This window comes from Sinohyriopsis cumingii, chromosome 10 (genome assembly GCF_028554795.1).
Source record: "Sinohyriopsis cumingii isolate HCF-2022 chromosome 10, ASM2855479v2, whole genome shotgun sequence".
NCBI classification, from domain to species: Eukaryota; Metazoa; Mollusca; class Bivalvia; order Unionida; family Unionidae; genus Sinohyriopsis; species Sinohyriopsis cumingii.
Window position 1 is genome coordinate 11,563,224 of NC_142970.1, and position 27,610 is coordinate 11,590,833.

At 34.1% G+C, this 27,610-nt stretch overlaps 1 protein-coding gene across 1 annotated transcript in view; it reads right to left on the reverse strand.

Moving 5' to 3' along the window:
- Positions 1-298: 298 nt before the first annotated feature.
- The window catches only part of LOC149789596 (uncharacterized), an 83,075-nt gene continuing 55,763 nt past the window's right edge, over positions 299-27,610 (reverse strand). The window contains exons 5-11 of the mRNA XM_089973070.1: positions 24,243-24,364; positions 19,300-19,463; positions 13,584-13,711; positions 12,477-13,046; positions 8,407-8,425; positions 942-1,041; positions 299-338 (exon numbers count right to left, since the gene is read on the reverse strand). Coding sequence (XP_089829196.1) covers positions 299-338; positions 942-1,041; positions 8,407-8,425; positions 12,477-13,046; positions 13,584-13,711; positions 19,300-19,463; positions 24,243-24,364 — 1,143 coding nt within the window. The remainder of the gene's footprint in view (positions 339-941; positions 1,042-8,406; positions 8,426-12,476; positions 13,047-13,583; positions 13,712-19,299; positions 19,464-24,242; positions 24,365-27,610) is intronic.

Sequence of the window (27,610 nt, forward strand, 5' to 3'; positions counted from 1 at the left end):
GGAACTTTAATAACTTCATGAATTGGGTATCCTTCCACTTAATAATGTAGTATGAAGGCTGAATCAATGGAATTCTAAATAATTTGATGGAGGCAACTATTATCCCAAAAATTCCTTTTCCTGCCTAAAGCAGAGGCAATAAAAGTTTTCTAAAATGGCTTTAATAATTTAAATCCATGAACACCACCACATACACATACTCCAAATTAATTTACCTTGTTCATTTTGTAAAAACAATGTGTAGTGTTTGGGGCTGTTTACTGATATTTGAAATACTCTTGTGTTTGAAAACAAGTAATTACCTTCCACCTTTGGCTTTAATGTTCCTTGTTTCCAGCCTGAAAGCAGAAAGCATTATAGGTTTTATTGTCATTGTCAATACAGCTAGCAATCTAACATGCATTTTTGAATAAGGTAAAAATTTTGAAGAATTTTTACCCTTTCAATATTGGAACCTTATTTAGCAGCAAATTGGAAATAATAATGCATATAACAATTTAAAGATAGTTTAAATAATTTTTCTAATGCATAAAATACAACAAGAATAAAGTTAAAAATCCCATAAAGAAAAATGCTGAGATGTCTGGTACCATTCTTCATATTTCATCGGTCACATGTGATGACATAGTGATATGGGAAATAAAGGCATCACATCAAAAGTCAATCAAATGGAATTTGAAACACTGTAGGCCAGTTTTATAAGACGTTTAATAATGTAATTTGACACAAGACTTCTTCACTGGACTAACGTTTGACTAAAGAATTTCCAGAAATTTAGGATAAGACCATTTCTTCATATAAATTGTTAATATATATTAATTTAAAATAATTTTTGTCCCTGTACCCCAGTGCAATGGAAGTAACAAATTTTAGTACATGTATGGCAAATTCCAAAGTGCGATGTTGTTTTATCTTGAGAGCAGGTTGAAGCCACTCATTACCTTGATGGTGTGAACATTGGCCATTTTTTGGCTGCAGAATCATGATTTACCTTCTGTAACAGTGTAACAGATGGTGTCTGAAATCTTCTTTTCTTTATATCTGATTAAAAAAGGTAATCTGTAATCAGCTCTATCCAAAATTCAATTCCACCAGATAGAAACATCAAGACATTTTAATGATAACGATGCTGGCATGCAGAGACTATTGAATGATAAGAAAGGCTCCAAAAGCTGTTTTTGTGACAGCACTTTATCATGTAATCAGGTAAGAAGGCAGCCTTCAATAGCATCAATGGACTGTCTAATGCAATTGCAAGATCCATGGCTGAGTGACAAGGAAGAAAAAATTGCTGACAATTGTTCCCTTAATGCTAAATCTGAATCTGGCATGCAACAGAGTACAGACCATTCCCTTAGTGCTAAATCTGAGTCTAGCATGCATCTGAGTACAGACCATTCCCTTAACGCTAACTCTGAGTCTGGCATGCAACTGAGAACAGACCATTTTTCTTCATCTTCTGACAATTCCTGTCTGTCTCACAATCAGCATCAATTAGACAAAGATATGTGCTGTGCACTAACATTATAATTAGTACAGTAGATACAAGGAGCCAGTCTACCCTTATGGCCAATATGGATATGCCAAGCTGACATATCCAGCAGTGTAAACATATGTGTACCTTACGAAGACAGAACAATGAGACAGGCAGCACAACTTATGTCACAACAAGTACTTTAAGGGCTAAAATTTAAATCAAAATGGATAGACTATGTTTTGTATGCACGACTTTTGAACTTATATGCACAAAGATTGTATACAATTCAAGTAATTTCACACCTGACAGCATCTCTGCAAAATGAGAGAATGTTGGCATATATCAAAGCTAATTCCATGTACTGTAACTAAAATTTATTTAACAGTGGCAATCAATGAATTATAAAATGTATAAAACATAAAAAAGTTATCAGATATTTTTAACAGCCAAATTACCTTTGCAATTCAGTAAATGTAAATGATAATTTAGAGGCAATAAGTTTTACAGAGGTGCACATCTTGTGTAAGGCCAAGCTGTATACTGTCAAACACAAACTACACCATCAGTCACACACCAATATAAAGGGAATTAACAAATGATTACAACAATACACAAGATATTCAAGGTATATATTTTTTTAAAAAGAAGAGGATATCTAGTGAGGAAAATCTAGAAAATGATTTCCTTAAAAAAATAAAACCATGTGGGTTAAAAACTGAATCAGAAACTTCACTGAAATTTCATGGCAGCTACAGTAACATTTTCATTAGAACAACACTAAGAATTCTTGAAATGAATACTCCATGCTGATATGACCTGCCATTTAGGAAGAGTAGTGATACAAAATGATCAAGGTGGCTGCTGCAGTGGATATACTGGATGTATGAGCAGTAGTTTTTTCATTTATGACTTATTCGACCCTGGGGTGAAAGTGTATGTAACGTTTCATGGCAATACTGCTACTAGGACTGTAGAGCAATAACAAACGTGTGCAAACAGACAGTCTGTTATGAGTCTATGCTCTTAATATAAGTAACAGAAAAGTGTGAAAAAACAAATTCCAACCCAGAGGAACTTCTGGACACACCAATAATATAAATTGATTCTGCTAGATCTTAAGTACGAATGAACAATCTTCCCAGTGACAGGATTATAGTAATCTACTTGACCTCAGGTCACAATTAACATTTTCTTTAAAAAGAACATTACCTAACGGAAAAAACCTTCTAGAAAGTTCTTAATGTTTGCAAAGTAAATTGTTACTTATTATTAGAAAGTCTGTTACTAAAATTATAAGATATAACCTGCACAATGTCAGGTACACCAGGAAATTGTTGGGGAATCCAATAACCTAGACCCAGACCCAGATATTGATAATGATCCTGATAATAAACTCATAAACATATATGAAAGGTTAGATATGTATTAGTTGTTTTACAGAATAAAATAAAAAACATTTCAAAAATCAACAATTCAGGTTAAGTATAGTAAAGATAATAAATTTGAATAAACTTGATTTTAGACAATGTAAAGTCCAATATACAAAATTACATTACAATAGCATATAATTAAATAATAAAGTTATAAAAAGTGAACTAGCAAACAATGCAGAATAAATATACATAACACAGATAAACAGTATGTTGGACATCAGACAATTGATGATGGAGAACAGACACCTGTCCATCCCATAAGCTATGACCAATTGATCAAGACAATAAAATTACAGATTACAACATTGCACATAGTATATGGCACTTTTCAATGATATGATGCTTATAATGATGCGGCAGACTTTGTTAGCAGATTATCATGACTTTTGTTGTGGCCAAATGCTGCCAACTTTGACTATTATTGCCCAAGTGGTTTACAAATAGTAATTACTGATGGACAGCATATGCCTAAAATCACAGATGATGCCTGACAGATGCAAGTACTTGCCACAGAACCATGACATACAATCACATGAACATAAGGTCTTGTGAACTCATCAGCACCAATTGTACAAAAAGCCTTTATGCCAGAGTACACTGCTTTTATTAAATTAAACCAATTACATTTTTGAGCTCTCAGTAAAATTATATTTTAAGTGTCTGCCTTTGATAGCAGATTGGCAAGATCTTTTATGGCAGAATGCTGCCAGCTTTTGGTAACATTCTTGTTGTAGTTTGTGATATGCTAAAAATAGCAACTACTGATTAATGGCACCTGCCTAATTATACATGATGTCAGCAACAGAACCATAATATGTTATATGCTTATCGCCTGGTGACCTAACATAACCATAATGTAACATCATGTAAATGTATAGCCTGATGACCTAACATAACCATAATGTAACATCATGTAAATGTACAACCTTGTGAGCTAACATAACCATAATATAGCATGTAAATGTACAACCTGGTGAGCTAACATAGCCATAATGTAACATCACATACATGTACAACCTGGTGAGCTAACATAACCATAATATGACATTGCATAAACATCTGACTGGTGACCTAACGATAAACGAAAGTATGATAATTGCAAGGTGACAACATTTACAAATTCAATCTGGCCATGCTGTCAATTTAACTGCATTTGCTACTTCAACCACATGTAACTATATTAATTCAATCTGGGAACGTTGTCAATTTAATTGCATTTGCTGAATGGTACTTCATGTATGTGTACTGTTGTAATGTTGTCAATTTAAATCATGTATTTTCTTCAACAAACACATTGCATTGCCATCTAACCACAGATTTCTTACATGTAAATTCGATTTAAAGATCTATCTTACAATAATTCTGTCTTTATGTCTGGAATCCCCCTTGCTGAATAATGACAACTGAATGAAACCAATGATGTAAACAGTATAAACCAACCACTGGAGCGCATAACAAAGTTTATTTTAGATCGGATCCAAAAATCTGTAGAAAATGTTTTAAGATCAGAATGAAAATTGAAAGATTCCCCCCCCCCCCATGAAATCCATGTATAATTCTGGGAATAGACTAAAGAACACAAAAACACATCCCATGAAATCCATGTATAATTCAGGGACTAGTCTAAAGAGCAAAAACACACATCTAATGAAATCCATGTATAATTCTGGAACTAGTCTAAAGAACACACAAACATCCCATCAAATTCATGTATAATTCTGGGACTAGTCTAAAGAACACAGACACTTCCCATCAAATTCATTTATAATTCTGGGACTAGTCTAAAGAACAAACACACATCACATCAAATTCATGTATAATTATGAGACTAGTCTAAAGAACACACACACATCCCATCAAATTCATGTATATTTATGGGACTAGTCTAAAGAACACACACACATCCCATCAAATTCATGTATAATTCTGGGACTAGTCTAAAGAACACTCACACATCCCATCAAATTCATGTATAATTCTGGGACTAGTCTAAAGAACACTCACACATCCCATCAAATTCATTTATATTTCTGGGACTAGTCTAAAGAACACACACACATCCCATCAAATTCTGGTATACTTCTGGGACTAGTCTAAAGAACACTCACACATCCCATCAAATTCATGTATAATTCTGGGACTAGTCTAAAAAACACAGACACATCCCATCAAATTCATGTATAATTCTGGGACTAGTCTAAACAACAGACACACATCCCATCAAATTCATATATAATTATGAGACTAGTCTAAAGAACACTCACACATCCCATCAAATTCATGTATATTTCTGGGACTAGTCTAAAGAACACACACACATCCCATCAAATTCATGTATAATTCTGGGACCAGTCTAAAGAACTCTCACACATCCCATCAAATTCATGTATTAATTCTGGGACTAGTCTAAAGAACACAAACACATCCCATCCAATTCATGTATAATTCTGGGACTAGTCTAAAGAACCCACACACATCCCATCAAATTCATGTATAATTCTGGGACTAGTCTATAAAACACACACACATCCCATCAAATTCATGTATAATTCTGGGACTAGTCTAAAGAACACACACACATCCCATCAAATCCATGTATAATTCTGGGACTAGTCTATAAAATACACACACATCCATCAAATTCATGTATAATTCTGGGACTAGTCTAAAGAACACAGACACATCCCATCAAATTCATTTATAATTCTGGGACTAGTCTAAAGAACAAACACACATCACATCAAATTCATGAATAATTATGAGACTAGTCTAAAGAACACACACACATCCTAACAAATTCATTTATATTTCTGGGACTAGTCTAAAGAACGCACACACATCCCATCAAATTCATGTATAATTATGGGACTAGTCTAAGGAACACTCACACATCCCATCAAATTCATGTATAATTCTGGGACTAGTCTAAAGAACACAGACACATCCCATCAAATTCATGTATAATTTTGGGACTAGTCTATAAAACACACATACATCCCATCAAATTCATGTATAATTCTGGTACTAGTCTAAAGAACACACACACATCCCATCAGATTCATGTAATAATTCTGGGACTAGTCTATAAAACACAGATACACCAATTCTAGGAGTAGTTTATAATTGTTTTCTTTTCACTTCTCTTTTTTAACATATAACAGCTACTCAAAGGTTTAATCAGTTTGTATGTAAAAGGTGTATTTCATTTCTTCCCATGAAAATTAGAAAAGCATTAGGTACAGGTAGAGAAATCCTCTTTTAAATGAAATGATTGATATTCTGTATTGCTATTATGTATTGCATATTGCTATTATGTATTGCTATTATGTATTGCTATTAAAACAAAGAAAAATTGAATTTTCACCAGAATAATAAAGTCAGGAAAACACCCAACCTGGAAAAGGTTTTCCCTAACTGATTGCAGTCTTTTTCATATTACTCTAAGACATTTCAACTGATGTCAGTCTTTTTCAGTTTACTCTAAGCCACCTCATTCAATATTGATTACATCATCCACTGGTGTGCTTAATTAAGTACCCAATCCATTTACAGTCTATTCAATTATGTGCCTCGTTGTCATGTTATTAATCAAACCAAGCAAAACATGGTGTTGATTCTCTCTTGAATAAACAACCCATTTCAAGTGTTGTTTTTTCCACGGGGAATGGAAAGAAAAAAAAGAATATGAAGCCATATATTTGTCCTTTCCATTCCTTTATTTTAAACATATAGATTGTGTCACTGGTTTAATCATTTGGTAATTTAAATATAATTTTCTGCTCTTGCTGTAAACATTACAAATGCATAAAGTAGAACTGTATTCTTTTACAAGAAATAATATAATGCATATGGTAGAACCATTCCCTCTTAAAAGAAATGACATAAATGAATGTGTTACAACTATCCTCTTTTACAAGAAATAAGTGCTATTATTAAAATGTATGTATACATTAACAAAGATAAAAATTATATTTTTAAATAGAATAATAAAGTCAGGAAAATAACCAGACTTAAATATTTGTCCTTACTAACCATCCATTCAGAAGAAGTAGTGCTACCAAGATTTTCAATTCTGCTGCTGTGGTAGACATGCAGGATGTGACTGTGGTAGGTATACATGATGTGCTGTGGTAGACATGCAGGATGTGCTGTGGTAGACATGAAGGATGTGCTGTGGTAGACATATAGGATGTGCTGTGGCTGACCTGACATGCAGGATGTGCTGTGGCTGACATGCAGGATGTGCTGTGGTAGACATGCAGGATGTGCGGTGGTAGACATGCAGGATGTGCTGTGGCTGACATGCAGGATGTACTGTGGCTGACATGCAGGATGTGCTGTACATGCAGGATGTGCTGTGGTAGACATGCAGGATGTGCTGTGGCTGACATGCAGGATGTGCGGTGGTAAACATGCAGGATGTGCTGTGGCTGACATGCAGGATGTGCGGTGGTAGACATGCAGGATGTGCAAACAGAACCATTTTCATCCATGATGAATTACAGCATGGAATGAATATTTTGTATCATAGATCTTAAGCAAGGGATGAATGTCTTGTATCATAAGACTTGGGCATAGAATGAATTTATTGTATCATGAGACTTAAACATGGGATGAATGTGTTGTATCATAAGACTTAAGCATGGAATGAATGTGTTGTATCATAAGACTTGAGCACAGGATAAATTTATTGTATCATAAGACTTAAGCATGGGATAAATTTGTTGTATCATAAGACTTAAGTAAGGGATGTATGCATTGCATCATAAGACGTTAGCATGGGATGAATGTATTGCATCATAAGACTTAAGCATGGGATGAATGTGTTGTATCATAAGACTTAAACATGGGATGAATGTGTCGTATGATAAGACGTAAGCATGGGATGAATGTGTCGTATCATAAGACTTAAGCAAGGGATGAATGTGTTGTATCATAAGACTTAAGCAAGGGATGAATGTGTTGTATCATAAGACTTAAGCATGGGATGAATGTATTGTATCATAAGACTTAAGCATGGGATGAATGTATTGTATCATAAGACTTAAGCATGGGATTAATGTGTTGTATCATAAGACTTAGGCATGGGATAAATGTATTGTATCAAAAGATTTAAGCATGGGATGAATGTATTGTATCATAAGACTTAAGCATGAGATGAATGTATTGTATCATAAGACTTCAGCATGGGATGTATGTGTCGTATCATAAGATTTAAGCATGGGATGAATTTGTTGCAGCGTAAGCCTTAATAGTGTAATAGTGATAGGACCGTTCAGGATGACTAGCAATAACAAGATTGTCAGATGACAGTCAACTCATGAATTCCAGATAGTTACATCACCTGGCTTTATGACAATATGACCCAGAAGAAATGAAAAGAGCAAAACAAACAAACTTCAGTTGAAATTTAAAAAAGAAAAAAATAATTATGGATGGGAATCTCATATATCATTGATTGGATAAAGTGTAAGACTGAGAAAAATATATACTTACATCCATCAGCAGACTGTTCCTGAAAGGTAAAGAAAATAACATTTTAAAATGTATCATTCATTGCTGTTTACATGCAACTATGTGTACAATTGCAACCCTCACTTATGTAGGATCAGGAATTACCAACCCTTGATGATATGAGATAAATGTAGAAATGTGATGTAAGGAATCTGCCATTTTTTCTAAGACTGATGATCCAGGCTAAATGTAGAGATTATGGTGGAAGGAATCTGCCATTGTTTTCTAAGACTGATGGTCCAGGCTAAATGTAAAGATTATGGTGGAATGAATCTGCCATAGTTTTCTAAGACTGATGATCCAAGATAAATGTAAAGATTATGGTGTAAGGAATCTGCCATTTTTTTAAAGACTGACAATCCAGACTAAATGTAGATATTATGGTGTAAGGAATCTGCCATTTTGTTTTCTAAGACTGACAATCCAGGCTAAACATAGAGATTATGGTGGAAGGAATCTGTCATTTTTTCTAAGACTGATGATCAAGGCTAAATGTAGAGATTATGGTGGAAGGAATCTGTCTTTTTTCTTCTAAGACTGACGATCCAGGCCAAACGTAGAGATTATGGTGCTAGGAATATGACATTTTTTCTAAGACTGACGATTCAGGCTAAATTTAGAGGTTATGGTGGAAGGAATCTGCCATTTTCTCTAAAACTGACTATCCAGGCTAAATATAGAGATTATGGTGGAAGGAATCTGCCATAGTTTTCTAAGACTGATGATCCAGGCTAAATGACTTGTAGAGATTATGACGGAAGGAATCTGCAATGGTTTTCACACAGCTGATAGGGGATAAATGTAACACATTAAGCAACATACGTCACATTATGTGAGGACTACATTGACATGGGGAAAACATTCATTGGTGGTCCTTTTTAAATTATATTAACGCTGCCATAAAATGAAGTGCAAGGATCTATTGATGAGTTTTTAAGGCGTGTGTTCTAACCTACCATATACATTAAAGAGTAACAAGAGTCCCTTGAAAGATCTATGGGCCAAGAGAAACTGTAGGAATTGAATGTACATGTAAGATTATTTCTTAATTTTAAATGTTACATGTTGAAACCATCTATGATATTCTTCAGCAAAAACATTTTCAAATTTGCTGCTCTGGTGAACACATGGATGTCAGCTTGGCAACATGTTTATTAGGACAAAGTAATACTGAATGTATGAATTACACCATTTTTAATTAGGACTTTGTGAAAGCCCCATGTCATCATGCTCTTCACTTCGGGAAGACTAATGACACCATTTTTATTTAGAACATTGTGAAAACCCCATGTCATAATGATCATCATTTGAGGAAGTCTAATGTATGAATGACACCATTTTTATTTAGGACATTGTCAAAACCCCATGTCATAATGATCATCACTTCAGGAAGACTAATGACACCATTTTTATATAGGACATTGTGAAAACCCCATGACATAATGATCATCAAATTCAGGAAGACTAATTACAACAAGACATTTAATGCAGTAGTCATGGTAGCCCTATTCAATATATGACTAGTACCATTTTCATTTAGGACCAACTAAGACTGAAAAGAAGTCTACAGGTGAAAATCCCATGAGGATATAGCCATCCATTTGTAGATGAGTAAACATAACTATTTACAAAATGTGACTGTCCATTATGGAGCAGAAAGAACATAATTTTCAAGGTGCCAGCTGTGGTGGCCAGACTGAACATTAGATTGGCACCATTTTCATTAAAACCAACTGGACATCATAAGATCTTGAAATCCCCATGTTAATCTCACTTTCTGCTCAGGTACATATGTACTAAGATCTTTAAGATGAATGTCCTGGCAGCTATTTTTGATGTCAGATTGGCATTATGTGTATTTAAGACCAGCCAGACATCATAAGAAGTCTTTTAGTGAAAACTCCATGCTGATTTGACCATCCAAGTAGTAGGAGTAGCAATTATATTATAATTATGAAGCTGACCACCATGGCAGCCATATTAGAAATCAGATCAGTACCATTTTCATTTAAGACCAACTTGACATCATAAGAAGTCTTTTATTAAAACCCATATTGATATAACCCAATTCAGGAGAGGTAGCTATAACAAGATTTTGAAGATGGCTGACATGGCATAAATATTCCATGTCAAATTGGCACCAGTATTCTTCAGGACCAAAAAAAACATCACCTATGGTCTTTTAGCAAAATGCATATAATAATATGATCATCAATTCAGGAATAGAGACGATATGATTTTAAAGAAGGCCATACAAGATGTCAGATCACCAACATATGCGTTTAGGACTAGAAATTATAAAGTCTTTCAGTGAAAACCGACACTGATATGACAATCCTCTTAAGAAAAAATTGATAATAGGATTTTCCAGATATTTGATCTGCACCATTTTCATTTAGGTCCAACGAGACATTGGGATGAATATGTGTGGAAAGTTCCATCTTGAACCTCCAAATAATTTAGGAGTAGAGATAACATTAGCATGTGCTAATGAATAGACAGACAATGGTCTACAGACGATGGATGAATGAGGGGTGTTGGTTAACATATCATCAAAAAAGAACTTCTTGTCCATGACCAGCTGAGTTAAATATCAATATATAACATATCAACATTTAACTAAAAATTCTCACTTAGTAAGCTTTACTGTAAGAAACGTGTTGTTCACAAGTGTTAAAAACAATACAGATCTATTAACAGAATTCCTATAGCTAACAGTGCTATGTAAAAACAATACAGATCTATTAACAGAACTCCTATAGCTAACAGTGCTAAGTAAAAACAATACAGATCTATTAACAGAACTCCTATAGCTAACAGTGCTATTTAACAGAACTCCTATAGCTAACAGTGCTAAGTAAAAACAATACAGATCTATTAACAGAACTCCTATAGCTAACAGTGCTGTTTAACAGAACTCCTATAGCTAACAGTGCTAAGTAAAAACAATACAGATCTATTAACAGAACTCCTATAGCTAACAGTGCTATGTGAAAACAATACAGATCTATTAACAGAACTCCTATAGCTAACAGTGCTAAGTAAAAACAATACAGATCTATTAACAGAACTCCTATAGCTAACAGTGCTATTTAACAGAACTCCTATAGCTAACAGTGCTAAGTAAAAACAATACAGATCTATTAACAGAACTCCTATAGCTAACAGTGCTGTTTAACAGAACTCCTATAGCTAACAGTGCTAAGTAAAAACAATACAGATCTATTAACAGAACTCCTATAGCTAACAGTGCTAAGTAAAAACAATACAGATCTATTAACAGAACTCCTATAGCTAACAGTGCTATCTAAAAACAATACAGATCTATTAACAGAACTCCTATAGCTAACAGTGCTATCTAAAAACAATACAGATCTATTAACAGAACTCCTATAGCTAACAGTGCTATCTAAAAACAATACAGATCTATTAACAGAACTCCTATAGCTAACAGTGCTATGTAAAAACAATGCAGATCTATTAACAGAACTCCTATAGCTAACAGCGCTATGTAAAAACAATGTAGATCAATTAATAGATTTCCTATAGATAACAGTGCTATGTAAAAACAATACAGATCTATTAACAGAACTCCTATAGCTAACAGTGCTATGAAAAACAATACAGATCTATTAACAAAACTCCTATAGCTAACAGTACTATGTAAAAACAATACAGATCTATTAACAGAACTCCTATAGCTAACAGTGCTATGTAAAAACAATACAGATCTATTAACAGAACTCCTATAGCTAGCAGTGCTAAGTAAAAACAATACAGATCTATTAACAGAACTCCTACAGCTAACAGTGCTATGCACAAACAATACAGATCTATTAACAGAACTCCTATAGCTAACAGTGCTATGTAAAAACAATACAGATCTATTAACATAACTCCTATAGCTAACAGTGCTAGGATACAAGAGATTTTAAGGGACATGCATTCCTCTAATAAATTATCAGAGTGCAAAGTCAGATTCAACTTAAATGAGTCCATGGTCTGTCTGCATTTGACAACTGAAAACTCCAAATGAACTTATTTGCTCTTACCTCTTCCTGAAACCAGAACTTCAGTACATCATGGGAAATAATCACATGACTGTTGTCATGAAAATGGCAGGGAACTTCTACATTCCCCTGAAGGATGGCAACTGGGATGTGGCAGTGTACACTGTATCTGTCAGAGATGGGGCACTGTATAGACAACTCAAATTGCAGACTCTGTCCTAGGCATCCGATGATACTGGACAGAGCCCTGGTGATGAATTCTCGAACTTCAATACATAGTTTGGAAGATGAAGTCTTCTCTGTGGTCCCTATTCTTGTGACTCCTGCAAATATGACGTGTTCCCTGAACAACACAGTCAATCTGTGGAGAAGATCAAGGTCAAAAAGACAGCAACCACAGAAGATCAGATTCTCCATCTTTTTTCTGGCAATGGGCCACCGTGCCACACAGGCAGCAAGAAGCCTGTGGAAGACTGGTGAGGGTAAGAACTTCCCCGTAAATACAAAGCAAATAACTGATGTATTTCCTTGCTGAGAATTTGGCCCAAAGGAGAGGAGTTCTTTTGGTGTTGCATGGCGTAGCATGCATGGAGCAAGGAAGTAACCCTCCACCTGAAATACAAATTAGTTGAAATTTTGTAAACTTAAAATTAAACGAACTCTTAAATAAGAACTTCAGAAAACTTATTTTAAAAAGTACTCTGAAAGTGTGTATTATTTGCATGCATGACTTACATCTTATCCTTACCAAGATTGAAGTTACTTAGGATAGAGTATTGATGAATACATTTAAAAAGTCCCAATGCAGTTCTCTTCAAGAACATTTTTTAATCAAAACCTTTAATAAGTCCCATCATGTTATTTCCAAGACTGCAGCTTGATGAAGAAAATTAATAAATCCCAACAGAGTCCTTTTCAAGACTGCAGATTGATGAAGACAATTAATAAATCCCTAAAGAATCCTTTCCTAGACTACTGCTTGATCAAGAAAATAAATAAATCCCTAAAGAGTCCTTTCCAAGACTGCAGCTTGATCAGTAACTGTAATAAGTCCTGAACAATTCCTTTCCAAGACTACTGCTTGCTTAATAATTTTAATAAGTTTCAGGTGCAAAAAAACTCACAAAATAATATTATATATTAACTGACCTTGACTTCTTTTACATCTGGACTGTACAATCTTGGCCTGGCTACAATGTTCAGCTTTTCCATGAGTTGTAAAATAATCTCCTTGTAGTAATGGAATTCGGGGTGTTTCTCTTTTGTCCAGATCGCATCTAGAAAGTGACATTTTATAAAGATATTCAAGCAAATAAAACAGCATAGTATGTGTGTTGGTTTATTCTGTTTATGTAGGAGTACTGGTGTATGGTATTACTGTGTCTGTAATCTTGTTGTGATGTTCCTCTTTCGTCCAGATGGCATATAGAATGTGATATTCAAGTAATAAAACAACAGAGTGTGTGTATTGGTGTATGACGTGTTATTCATCCAGCAGAGTGTGTATTGGTGTATGGCATGTTATTCATCCAGCAGTGTGTGCATTGGTGTATGGCATGTTATTCGTCCAACAGAGTGTGTGTATTGGTGTATGGCATGTTATTCATCCAACAGAGTGTGTGTATTGGTGTATGGCGTGTTATTCATCCAACAGAGTGTGTGTATTGGTGTATGGCATGTTATTCATCCAGCAGAGTGTGTGCATTGGTGTATGGCATGTTATTCGTCCAACAGTGTGTGTGTATTGGTGTATGGCATGTTATTCATCCAACACAGTGTGTGTATCGGTGTATGGCAAGTTATTCATGCAACAGAGTGTGTGTAGGTTTCATCTATACTCTACAACTAAAAGTCCAGGGATTTTTAAAAGTCACTTTCCCTCAAACCCAGATTCATATCAAACATGGATGAACCGATTATCCTGATTTTTGGCAACTTTCATTTTTCTATAGCTTTTGCTCGCATGCCAAAGTCAGTATTTGAAAGGTTATTTTCGTAAGACTTACGACAAAATCATAAGAGTTGGCAGATCTGCGATCACCTCAATAAGTCCATGGAATTTCCAAGGTAAGGTTTGGATAGCTTAAATTCACAAGAGTCAGACTAGGACTTTATTTCAAGGAAATTCAGTCCTATGGAACTGAAATTCCCAGGAGTCAGACATTGACTTTATTTCAAAGAAATTCAGTCCTATGGAATTGAAATTCCCAGGAGAGACTATGACTCTATTTCAAGGAAATTCAGTCCTATCGAATCGAAATTCCCAGGAGTCAGACTATGACTCTATTTCAAGGAAATTCAGTCCTATGGAATCAAAATTTCCAGGAGTCAGACTATGACTCTATTTCAAGGAAATTCAGTCCTACGGAATTGAGATTCCCAGAAGCCAGACTATGACTTTATTTCAAGGAAATTCATTCCTATGGAACTGAAATTCCCAGGAGTCAGACTATGACTCTATTTCAAGGAAATTCAGTCCTATGGAAATGAAATTCCCAGGAGTCAGATTTGGCTTCTACTGGCAGATGATTGACTCTAGAAAAATCACTGTTTTGCAACAGAGAAACAACAGTCTTAGTAAAACATGACTGAGAACATTTTGTATCAGTCATCATAATGACCTCATGTGACCTGATATTACTTCCATCACACTGGTAAAGGCTTTGGGTGAGGAAGCTAGACAGATGAATTGATCTGATTTTAATGTATATTTGGTTCTTTGTTCAACATTACCTACCACAAAACATTTCACTTCTGAAAAATTTAAATTAGATAACATGTTTGTTGGTTTTTTTATAGAGAATTTGGATAACTCTGGATTATCTTCGACTGATACACCAGTGACTGAAAAAATGTCCAGTTCTATACAACCGCACATCTGATTGAAATTCAGTATGCCCTGTTCTACACAACTACACATTTTATTGGGTCTCAATAAGTTCTGTTCTACACAACTACGTATTTTATTGGGTTTCAATAAGTCCTGTTATGCACAACTACACATTTGATTAGACTTCAATAAGTACAGTTCTACACAATTACACTTCTGATTTGGACTGCAGTGAGTCCAGTTCTACAAAACTACACATTTGATTGGGCTTCACTATTGAAATGGTTTAATTAAGACAACAGTTTTGTGAAATTTTTTGAAACTTCATTGTACCAATGTGATTGTGGTTAAAAAGTCATGAAAAAGCAAACTGTAAATGTAAGATGTAAAAGGGAAATAACTCTGTAAATCTGTATGGGGCACCATATTCACTGAACGTCTATAACTTGTTTCATGTTTCAGGACAAACTTGTCTGGAACTGGACAAATGGTGTGCACAATAATTATTATATTTGGTATATATTTTAAAACCCAAATCATCAACTGTGGACCAAATGGTCCACACAAGAATTATTATATCTGGCATGTACTATAAATACCAACAGGAATTATGCAGAATGTCACATCCTGACAGTCATGCCAAGACAAGATCCACATACCCAGCAAAGTTCATGCAGCTTGAAAGGTTAATCACCGTGACCTTATTTTCCTTGACACGAGTATTAACCTTCACCATGATTACACTCTTAAAATATTATGACTTAACAGAATAACGTGTACATGTTCTCTTGATGTCAATAATGTCTGCCGAGTTTAAACTCAGACTGTACAGAATGATATGTACATGTTCTCTCGATGTCAATAATGTCTGCCAAGTCTAAACACAGACCTACAGAATGATATGTACATGTTCCCTTGGTGTCAATAATGTCTGCCAAGTATAAACACAGACTTACAGAATGATATGTACATGTTCTCTTGATGTCAATAATGTCTGCCAAGCATAAACACAGGCTTACAGAATGACATGTACATGTTCTCTTGATGTCAATAATGTCTGCCAAGTCTAAACACAGACTTACAGAATGACATGCACATGTTCTCTTGTTGTCAATAATGTCTGCCAAGTCTAAACACAGACTTACAGAATGACATATACATGTTCTTTTGATGTCAATAATGTCTGCCAAGTCTAAACACAGACTTACAGAATGACATGTACATGTTCTTTTGATGTCAATAATGTCTGCCAAGTCTTAACACAGACTAACAAAATGATATGTAATGTGCTTGATCACATTAACATAATGTGCTTGAACACTTTAATGTAATTTGTTTGATCACTTTAATGTAATGTGCTTGATCACTTTAATGTGCTTGATCACTTTAATGTAATTTGCTTGATCACTTTAATGTAATGTGCTTGATCACTTTAATGTGCTTGATCACTTTAATGTAATTTGCTTGATCACTTTAATGTAAGGTGCTTGATCATTTGAATGTAATGTGCTTGATCACTTTAGTGTTATGTGCTTGATCACATTAATGTAATTTGCTTGGTCGTTTTAATGTAATTTGCTTGATCATTTTAATATAATTTGCTTGATCATTTTAATGTAATGTGCTTGGTCATTTTAATCTAATGTGCTTAATCACTTTAATGTAATGTGCTTGATCACTTTAATGTAATGTGTTTGATCATTTTAATGTAAAGTGCTTGATCACTTTAATGTAATGTGCTTGATCACATTAATGTAATTTGCTTGATCATTTTAAGGTAATTTGCTTGATCACTTTAATGTAATTTGCTTGATCACTTTAATGTAATGTGCTTGATCATTTGAATGTAATGTGCTTGATCACTTTAATGTTATGTGCTTGATCACATTAATGCAATTTGCTTGGTCATTTTAATGCAATGTGCTTGGTCATTTTAATCTAATGTGCTTGATCACTTTAATGTAATGTGCTTGATCATTTTAATGTAATTTGCTTGATCATTTTAATATAATTTGCTTGATCATTTTAATGTAATGTGCTTGGTCACTTTAATCTAATGTGCTTGATCACTTTAATGTAATGTGCTTGATCACTTTAATGTAATGTGCTTGATCACATTAATGTAATTTGCTTGATCATTTTAATGTAATTTGCTTGATCACTTTAATGTAATGTGCTTGATCACTTTCATATAATGTGCTTGATCACTTTAATGTAATGTGCTTGATCACTTTAATGTGCTTGATCATTTTAATGTAATTTGCTTGATCATTTTAATGTAATTTGCTTGATCACTTTAATGTAATGTGCTTGATCACTTTAATGTAATGTGCTTGATCACTTTAATGTGCTTGATCACTTTAATGTAATGTGCTTGATCATTTTAATGTAATGTGTTTGATCACTTTAATGTAATTTGCTTGATCACTTTAATGTAATGTGCTTGATCACTTTAATGTGCTTGATCATTTTAATGTAATGTGCTTGATCATTTTAATGTAATTTGCTTGATCATTTTAATGTAATTTCCTTGATCACTTTAATGTAATGTGCTTGATAACTTTAATGTGCTTGATCACTTTAATGTAATGTGCTTGATCATTTTAATGTAATGTGCTTGATCACTTTAATGTAATTTGCTTGATCACTTTAATGTAATGTGCTTGATCACTTTAATGTCATGTGCTTGATCACTTTAATGTGCTTGATCATTTTAATGTAATTTGCTTGATCATTTTAATGTAATTTGCTTGATCACTTTAATGTAATGTGCTTGATCACTTTAATGTAATGTGCTTGATCACATTAATGTAATGTGCTTGATCAATTTAATGTAATGTGCTTGATCACTTTAATGTAATGTGCTTGATCACTTTAATGTAATATGCTTGATCATTTTAATGAAATGTGCTTATCATTTTAATGTAATATGCTTGATCATTTTAATGTAATATGCTTGATCACTTTAATGTAATGTGCTTGATCACTTTAATGCAATGTGCTTGATCACTTTAATGTGCTTGATCACTTTAATGTGCTTGATCATTTTAATGTAATGTGCTTGATCATTTTAATGTAATATGCTTGATCATTTTAATGTAATATGCTTGATCACTTTAATGTAATGTGCTTGATCATTTAATGTAATGTGCTTAATCACTTTAATATAATGTGCTTGATCACTTTAATGTGATTGATCACTTTCATGTAATTTGCTTGACCACTTTAATATAATGTGCTTGATCACTTTATTGTAATGTGCTTAATGTGCTTGATCACTTTAATGTAATTTGCTTGATCATTTTAATGTAACTTTTAACACATTCCTCACTTTATTCTGCTGGTAGCATATTTCATTTTACATGAACCGTGTGGTTACTGAGCCTGCTATCCTTGAACTCCAATCCTATACTGACAAAGTTACCATATCACACATTTGGAATGTATAAGTAAATAATGCATGGGCACTCATGACTAATATGATACATCCCTCCCATATTAAAGGTACTGAAAAATGCCAAATACTGAACATGTGAGTAAGATGGTATCATGAAAGCCTGAAGTCATGATAAAAATCATATCTGATTGACCTGGACAATTTATATTTCCACAGGACCGTGTTAAAAATATAGCCTGGAAAACACTGCTGTGTGTGTGTGTGCTGTGGTAACAGTTGGACTGTTAGATTCAGTCCAAAAATTCAGAGCACATGATATGTAATAAGAAGTCACTTGCCACTGATCTGTTCAAGTTAAGCATTACTATAGGGCATTTGCCATTGATCAGTGCAAGTCAAGCATTACCATAGGGCACTAATAAATATAGTCTGGAAAATTTCAGTCCATTTGTAGGATAACACATTTCCAAGAAACATTAATACATAATACTGGAATGTATTACATGGAGACCAGGAATTCTTAAGACTTAATGTAGGAAAGTATTAAAAGGAGACCAGGAGTTCTTAAGACTTAATGTAGGAATGTATTATGTTACAAGGAGACCAAAAGTTCTTAAGTAAGTTAGTAACATACACACCTATCAATTCAGCAGTAAGTTTTCCCTTGTCTCTGAATTCAAACAACTTGCTCTGGATAGATGGGTTATTCTTAAACATGAATTTATCAGCAGTGATGAGGGACTTCAGAGCATCAATTAACCATGTTGGATCAAGCACAAGCCACTCCCTCAGACCTTCCATACTGAAAATTACAATGCAAATTTCTATTAATTGACAGAAAATGGATATGAATATTTCCTTGCTCTACAAAGAAGGCTAAATACTGTCATCAGATTCAAGATAAACTTTATGTAAATCATAGGCAAAACACTATGATTTTAACATAAGAATGAAAATCATCTGATTGAAGGTAATCTTTATATGAATTGTATAAAAAACATTATTATTTTAACACAAGAACGAAAATTCACCACAACTCATATAATACTGGCATGAATTATGCATTATGGATTCCAGAACAATTCTTTCCCTCAAACCATCTATCAAGGACTTGTGTGTGTTGAAAACTGGTCAGTCTTGTAAGCAGGGGCATTAACTCATCTAAATGATGATGGAAACAATTAAATTCCTCCAATATCTCATCAATATGCAGCAGCATCCTAAATTCTGTTGAAATCATCCAAGATCTCATCAGTGTTCAGTGGCATACCAAATTCATTTACACTCCTTGAAGATGTCATCTGCATTCAGTAGCATACCAAATCCAGGTGAAATCATGAAAGATCTCACTAGTATCCAACGGCACACCAAATTCAGCTGAACTTCTCCAAGATATCATCAGGCTGCAGGTCATATAAAATTCAGTTGAAACCTGACATCAAGGGAATTACAGCTGAGCAGTGAACTCATCCAAGACTCATCACTATAAAAAATTCAGCTGAAATCACCTAAGATCCCATCAATATCCAATATCATACAACATTCTACTAAACTCCTCCAAGATTTCATCATTATTCACTAGCATACCAGATTCGGTTGAAATCTTCCGAGATCTCATCAGAATCCAGTAGCATGCCAATTTTTTTTAAAAATCTGATAATAATCAGCAGAATTATAGTGCCGTCAATTAATCCAAGGTCTCATCACCATTCAGTAGCAGACCAGATTAATTTAATTTATCCAAGATCTCATCTGTATCCAGTAGCATACCAAATTCAGTGACACCAGATTCAGTTGCAATATACAACAAAGCAGTACTATAATGAACTGTGTTGAAATATAAAGGCAATCAATGGACATCAGAGAATGCAATTCTGCAAAACAATAGTTATAATCCTGACAACAGAACTCAAATCAAATCGAATTACAACCTATATCTACTTATAACATGTAGATCAGATGGACACTGGTATATAGGTTTGTTCTGCTGACCTTTGGAATTCCTGGCCACACATTTTTAGTAATCTTTCAGATTAGTAGATATGATGAATTATTACAGGTTTATGTTATGCTGACCTATGGAATTTCTGGTCACACATTTTTAGCAACCTTTCAGATTAGTAGATCTGATGAAGACTGTTATAGGTTTATGTTCTGGTGAGCTTTGGAATTCATAGTCACACATTTTTTGTAACCTTTCAGATGAGAAGATATGATGAATATTATTATAGGTTTATGTTATGCTGACCTTTGAATTCATGGTCAGTCATTTTTTTTAGTAACATTTCAGCTAAAGATTATTTATGTCCTCAGATCTCCATTTTATCGGAAAGCTAGATTTCAATCAGTCTGCATCTACTCTAACTGCACATGAAATTTGGTTGAAATTCAATAATAAAAATTAGCGACTATGTATATATCAAAGTGGAATTAACGAAAAGAAAGCTAAAGTCAATGTCTTCCTAAACTACAAAAAAGTAGTGGAGAATAAATTGTGACATGCCAACTTTATAAAACAAGTCCATAATGACTTAGGAGGTGAATTACCTTTTGCATGACATGCCAAATTCATAAAACGAGTCCATACTGACTTAGGAGATGAATTACCTTTTGCCAATGTTATATGTTCCATGATCTATTAAGTTCTCTTGGGTAGTGCTTTCAATATATTTTGCACTCTATCAGATTGTTTACAGTCCATTTACATAAGCTATGTTCTATTTATAGTTAAGATTCATTCTTGTTCACTTGTGTGTGGATCCTCTCAATCACCAGCCATGTTCTATTTATAGTTAAGATTCATTCTTGTTCATTTGTGTGTGGATCCTCTCAATCACCAGCCATGTTCTATTTATAGTCAAGATTCATTCTTGTTCATTTAAGTGTGGATCCTCTCAATCACCAGCCATGTTCTATTTATAGTTAAGATTCATTCTTGTTCATTTGTGTGTGGATCCTCTCAATCACCAGCCATGTTCTATTTATAGTTAAGATTCATTCTTGTTCATTTGTGTGTGGATCCTCTCAATCACCAGCTATGTTTTAGAGTTTGCATATTCATATTCCATTTCTCCACTGACCCTGAGATTTACAGGTTGAGTGATAGTCTGATAAGATCAATTCAACCAGTCTCCAATGACCCTGAGATTTACAGGCTGAGTGATAGTCTGATAGAGATCAATTCAACCAGTCTCCAATGACCCTGAGATTTACAGGTTGAGTGATAGTCTGATAGAGATCAATTCAACCAGTCTCCAATGACCCTGAGATTTACAGGTTGAGTGATAGTCTGACAGAGATCAATTCAACCAGTCTCCAATGACCCTGAGATTTACAGGTTGAGTGATAGTCTGATAGAGATCAATACAACCAGTCTCCAATGACCCTGAGATTTACAGGTTGAGTGATAGTCTGATAAAGATCAATTCAACATATGGTAATCTCCTAAATAAAACTTGCATGACAGCCTAATAATGTTACTGATTGGTTTACATTTAAGGCGGGTTTAAATTTAATAAATTTGTTAATTGGTTTAAATGTTAGGCAGCTTTCAATTTAATAAAGTTGTTGATAGGTACAAGTGTAAGGCAGGTGTCTTAACTAAAGATTCTGATCATATCAATGCACAATTCTTAAACAAGTTTTATATTTATTTCTTTATAAAGATCCACAATTTATCTCAATTAGTTTCACTTGATTTGTTTTACAGAAACATTTGGATCAACCCTTGTATATCAGCTGATATTGATTTGAAAGTACAGTATATAACTGTTAGAAAATGGCATCTAATGAACTTAAAAGTAAATGCTGGTTTTAAGACAAAAATCTCCATTTATAATTTAAAGCAAACAGTAGAGTGTATATTTGCACTATATCCAACTGTGCATAGATCCAGGTACATGAACAATCATCACATACATTACATAACTGCATCAACTATTGGTATTTAAGACAAATATTATGACATGCACTTTGGTACCCTTCCCAAACTAGGGTGATACAAATTTAATGTGATACATAAAACTGCAAACCTGCCAACCCTGACATGATCATCTCAGTACGGTAGCAAATATATTTTCCGTTAAGTTTGACCAGTTTCCAGTAAGAAGAAACAAAATATCATGCACTGCTACTGTCAAGTAAGGAAATGTGTATTTAAAAAGTTCGGTATTCCAAACTGATGCATCTATGGAAAAAATTATGTTCATCAGAAAAGTTTGTAAAGTACACTCTTATGTTACGTGTTTAGGCTCGAAGTCTACAGTTCCATGTAGAAGCAAGAAATATCACTCCAGTTTTGGAAATCTGAATAAATTTTTTTATTAGAGCTGTCTTTGTTCAAGAATTTTTTTATGGGCACAAGTATTTTTTTCCAGAAAAATAGAATTAATCCTTTTGAATTCAAATAAATTTAAATAGCTCCAAACGACACAACAGACACTTTCCAGTGTAATAGCCCAACTGAGATTATTTCTCTAAAACAAAGGTTTTATCGTACTCTAAAACTCAGTTTCAAAAATCCCCAAGTTGCGAAATCAAAAAGGGGGGATTCGTGATTGTTTATATCGCGTATGCCTAACATGATCCTGACGAAAACCAATCATTTTACTCTAAGAAATAAAATTTAAAAAATTGTTTACATCTTAAATCACGTAGTCCCATCATGACCTTGACAACAACCAATCATCTTAAAATAAAAACAGAATGTATTTATGTGGCTGCTACTAATTTTGCATTAAGGTCGGAGACCAAGTAGCCTTATGTGTTCACTAAAACAACAGTCAAGGTCAAACTATTTTCTGGAAAAAGTAAGAGTTTCTAATAAAAAGAACTACATTAATATGACAGATAATGAAATAAAAAAAAAAAAATAGAAATATTTTAAAACTTACAAACATTTAAATCATATATTATTAAATATACATAACAACACATACATCTATCAACTTCTAGTACAGTCGCACAAGCTTCAGTTCCAAACCCTATGCAAATCAATGGTTAGTTGCTATCTCTCAACTTGACGTAATTCTTGGATTTTTTCGTTAGTACACACGATGGCAATCGTAACTCCCGCCATGTGACATACTCTAAACGACACTTTAATGTCAAATAAAAGTAACTGTGTCCCTTTCCACTTTTATTCGGAACAATATGAATATCTTTTTTATCCTTCTGTATTGATTATTAAAACATTTTGAAGAGGCTTATTTTTTCCTTTCGTCTTTAGCATGTATCAGTAGCTAGATGCCATTTTTAAACAAAATATATCATCAATAATTTGATCATGCAGATGCTTTGCCTGTAAAAATACATTCAGTTTAAAGCGTCTGAGATACAACTATCAAGCTAGTCTGATTCTCTAGCTAATTCCAATAAAGATAATGTGAAACCCGGATCCAAATAAAAAACAGATGAGCCAATTACCTGGATCTTACCGCAATAATCATACTTCTGTAGTTTTTCCTTTATTCTGTAAGTCTGTATTTTAAGTTAAGACTTACAGCAATATTGTAAGGGTTGGCAGGTCTGAAACTGGTACAATAATCAGTATCCCAAAAGCCTAAGGGGTCTTTCTTTTTACCTAAAGTAGATGAAATTGCCTGTCTCATGTTGGAACCTAAGGAACAGGTCCAGTTGTTCTGTGGTCTTAATCGGAACAGCCCCTGCCTGATTCATCTCCTCAACTAGACTGTGTGGAATGACCTGACAGAAAAAAGAAATAACAATAGTTTTGTCAGAGATAAAATCTTGGAATTACAGAAACTCCATATGTGATTTAATATCACATCTTCAGTGACCAAGGGTCAATTTATTTGTTATGATGGCTTATCTTAATTAGTTTTAATTATCCGAATATTACATTCACCACATTTTATCTCCCTTTATTTTCTATGTTCTTCACGATATGACTGTCATGCCTTTATCAAGAACATATAAGTGAAATTAATGCCAGCAGAATCATTTATATGAGGCCCAGGTTGACCAAAAATTGTTTAAATGGTCTTTGATCACTTAAATAATTATGTGGTTTAAAATTGTTTACATGGTCTGTCATCACATCATCTGAGATCACTCACATGGTGTGAAATCCCTCATGGCATGAGATCATTCGCATGATCTGATATCACTCAAAAAACTGAAATCTGCTAAAAAAAACTAACTACATGTGTGGCTGTGTAAAAAATTTGGATAATTTGTCATTTTTTATCAAACAATTGCTGACAAGTATGATTAAATGTTGTTATATAAAAATCTCTTCCAAATTAACAGAATCTGCTGAATTGCTTTCATGAAGTTATTTGAAAGTTTAGTTTCAATTTTAGCATATACAGCTATATTAGATGATGGATAGACTTGTACAAATATAAAAGGACTCCATGCCTGGATGCTCCCTGCCAAAAGTGGTCAAATTTGGTTGAGCTTATCTAAAGTGTGACAGTTGAAAGCGTTGGTTTTAGTAAATGTGGTGTTATGTTGCGTAGTGGATGGACATCATTTGTACAATGCCGTGAATCAGGAAAGTTATTGTCATATTTGGTTAAATGCTATCAAATGGATTCTGAAAACAAGTTTAATTTATTTAGAGATTTTGTAACTATAGCCAAACTGGAGAGAATAACAGAATCACTTGTAAAACTTGTAAAAGCCTTGATGTTATATCTGGTGGTTTCTCAGGGACCAATTAAGACTGAAACAGTTAATTAACATCAAATTCTAAACATCCATTTGCAGCAACCAGTATCTCAGTACATGTAATTAAAAAACATTTATGGAACCCTCTAAAATGAAATTCCTTTAAATACACAAAATAAATTATCTGATCAAGTCCAATCTGGAAATATCAATAAAATAAGTAGAACTATTCAACTTCAAATGGCTGCTGAGAGGGGTATATTAACTTGGAATATATAAAATTACATGTACCTAACTGGGCTACTTGTAATTAAACAAGACTGGTAGGAGACAGTAATCAAGAATAGTCTGTTAGATGAACACAGAACACACCTGAAAATGGCAGCTGACAAGCAACATTAAGAACCGATCTGCAAATACCATGTGAATGGAGTCTGAGCTAAAGGGTGTCAAATATTGTATTAGTATGACTAAGGAAGCTCCAGCAACCAAGAAAATCTAACAATAACAAAATATGCCTGTTTAATGTATAATACGAACTAATCATTTAAGTGTGCAGTAAGTTTGTAACACATCAATTTCAAATGAAATACTAATGGCCCTTCCTCTCCTGCCACTTATCACGATTTATTTGAAGAGAAATGCCCACGTTGAGACAACATTATATTCAATATCAATAGCAATAATAATCCTTCCATAAATAATACAATTCTGTCTGGCACTAGCCAACTCCTGACTGCTGAAAACTATGTGTTTCTGCATTCCAACCAACCATTCACAAAGAGGTGCAAATGGGCATCTGCCAGCTATTGTATGTGACTTCTAGGACAGTCCATTATTGGGGTAGTGCACTAGACTATTCTGAACAAAATTAACACTGTCATTACAGAAAACAGTGCAGATTTGTGTCTTCCTGATTACAATCATGTTTTGAATTCAACACCTACAAGAGTTTTGAGAGACAAGATCCCATGAGTATTTTTTTGTGGGGGTGTTGTTGTTGTTTTATGGTTTAATGCCATTTTTCCGCACAAAATAGGCTATACAAGGTGGCCAGTATCAATGGTGGAGGAAGAAGTTAGGAAAACCCTGGAAAGAACCACCAACCCATGAGAATATACCGGCAAGCTTTCTCACATACCCACATTGTCTGAGTCTGAGACTCGAACCCATGCAGAAAGAGGTGAGATGGCAGTGATCTATAAGGCTACATGCTTCAGACCACTTGGCAACTTGGGGCCCCATTGTCTAAGGCTAGTCTTCTTAAAAACTGGTCACAGTGCTTGAGTGCAAACGGCATCAGCTGTTGTCCATATGCATGCAATTCTAAACAGGCTTTAAAATGTCTCTTTTTAAACTTATCACATTGTAAGTCAAACATATAAATACTTTGTTCTACTTAAGAAATGCATTAATGCTAAATTATTACTGGTAGGTAAAGTGATGAACTGATGTTTTAAATCACGCCAACTAATACACCTTAAGATGAATAATGTTTTAATCAACGGTTCAACAGTTTGTGTGGAAAAGCGTGTTTATTGTTGTTGTGGGTTTGATACCATTTTTCAGCAGAGGCCTCATAGGCTATATGTGGTGACCAGTGTAACTGGTGCAGGAAGAACCCTGGAAAACTCCCAAATGAACCACCAACATAAGGAAGCTTCATCATATACCCCTACTGGCCGAGGCTTAGACTCAATTCCAAGTGGACAGCAGTGAGATGGCAGGGATTGGTAAAGGTGACTACTTTAGACCTCTCAGCTATCTTGGGGCATTAAAAGCCAATTTATCTCTCACAACTAGTATTTTTTAGTTTTATCAATTGATAATCGATTTGTGCAAAATATTTTATTGTAGTTACGTAAGATTAAAAATATGTGAACGGTGGACACCTGGAGTGCCTAAAATTATTTTTAGGTTTCACAACTAACAACCTTTGAAATGCGGTTTTCATAGCAAAATGTACCATGTCCAAAGCATCAACAAGAATCATACGAGAGGAAGAAATATCACATTGAGTTTAAGATTATTTTCAAAAAAAATGTAATAATATCAGGTAACTAACCCATCCTATGAAAGACAGTGCGATTAAAACCATTACAACTCTCTCAGCAAGGAGAAAATCTAATTTTTTACCGTCAAAGGTGTTTTACACATTTTCAGTTCTGGATGCAATATAATTTTTGACCCATGATAGTCATAATTCTCCCGAGTATTTCAGTTATTTTGCTACTGGTATATCTGTAGTGAGAATTAAAATCTACGAAACTATTAGGAAACAGGATTTTTATGACAACATCTTTATCATAATTCAGG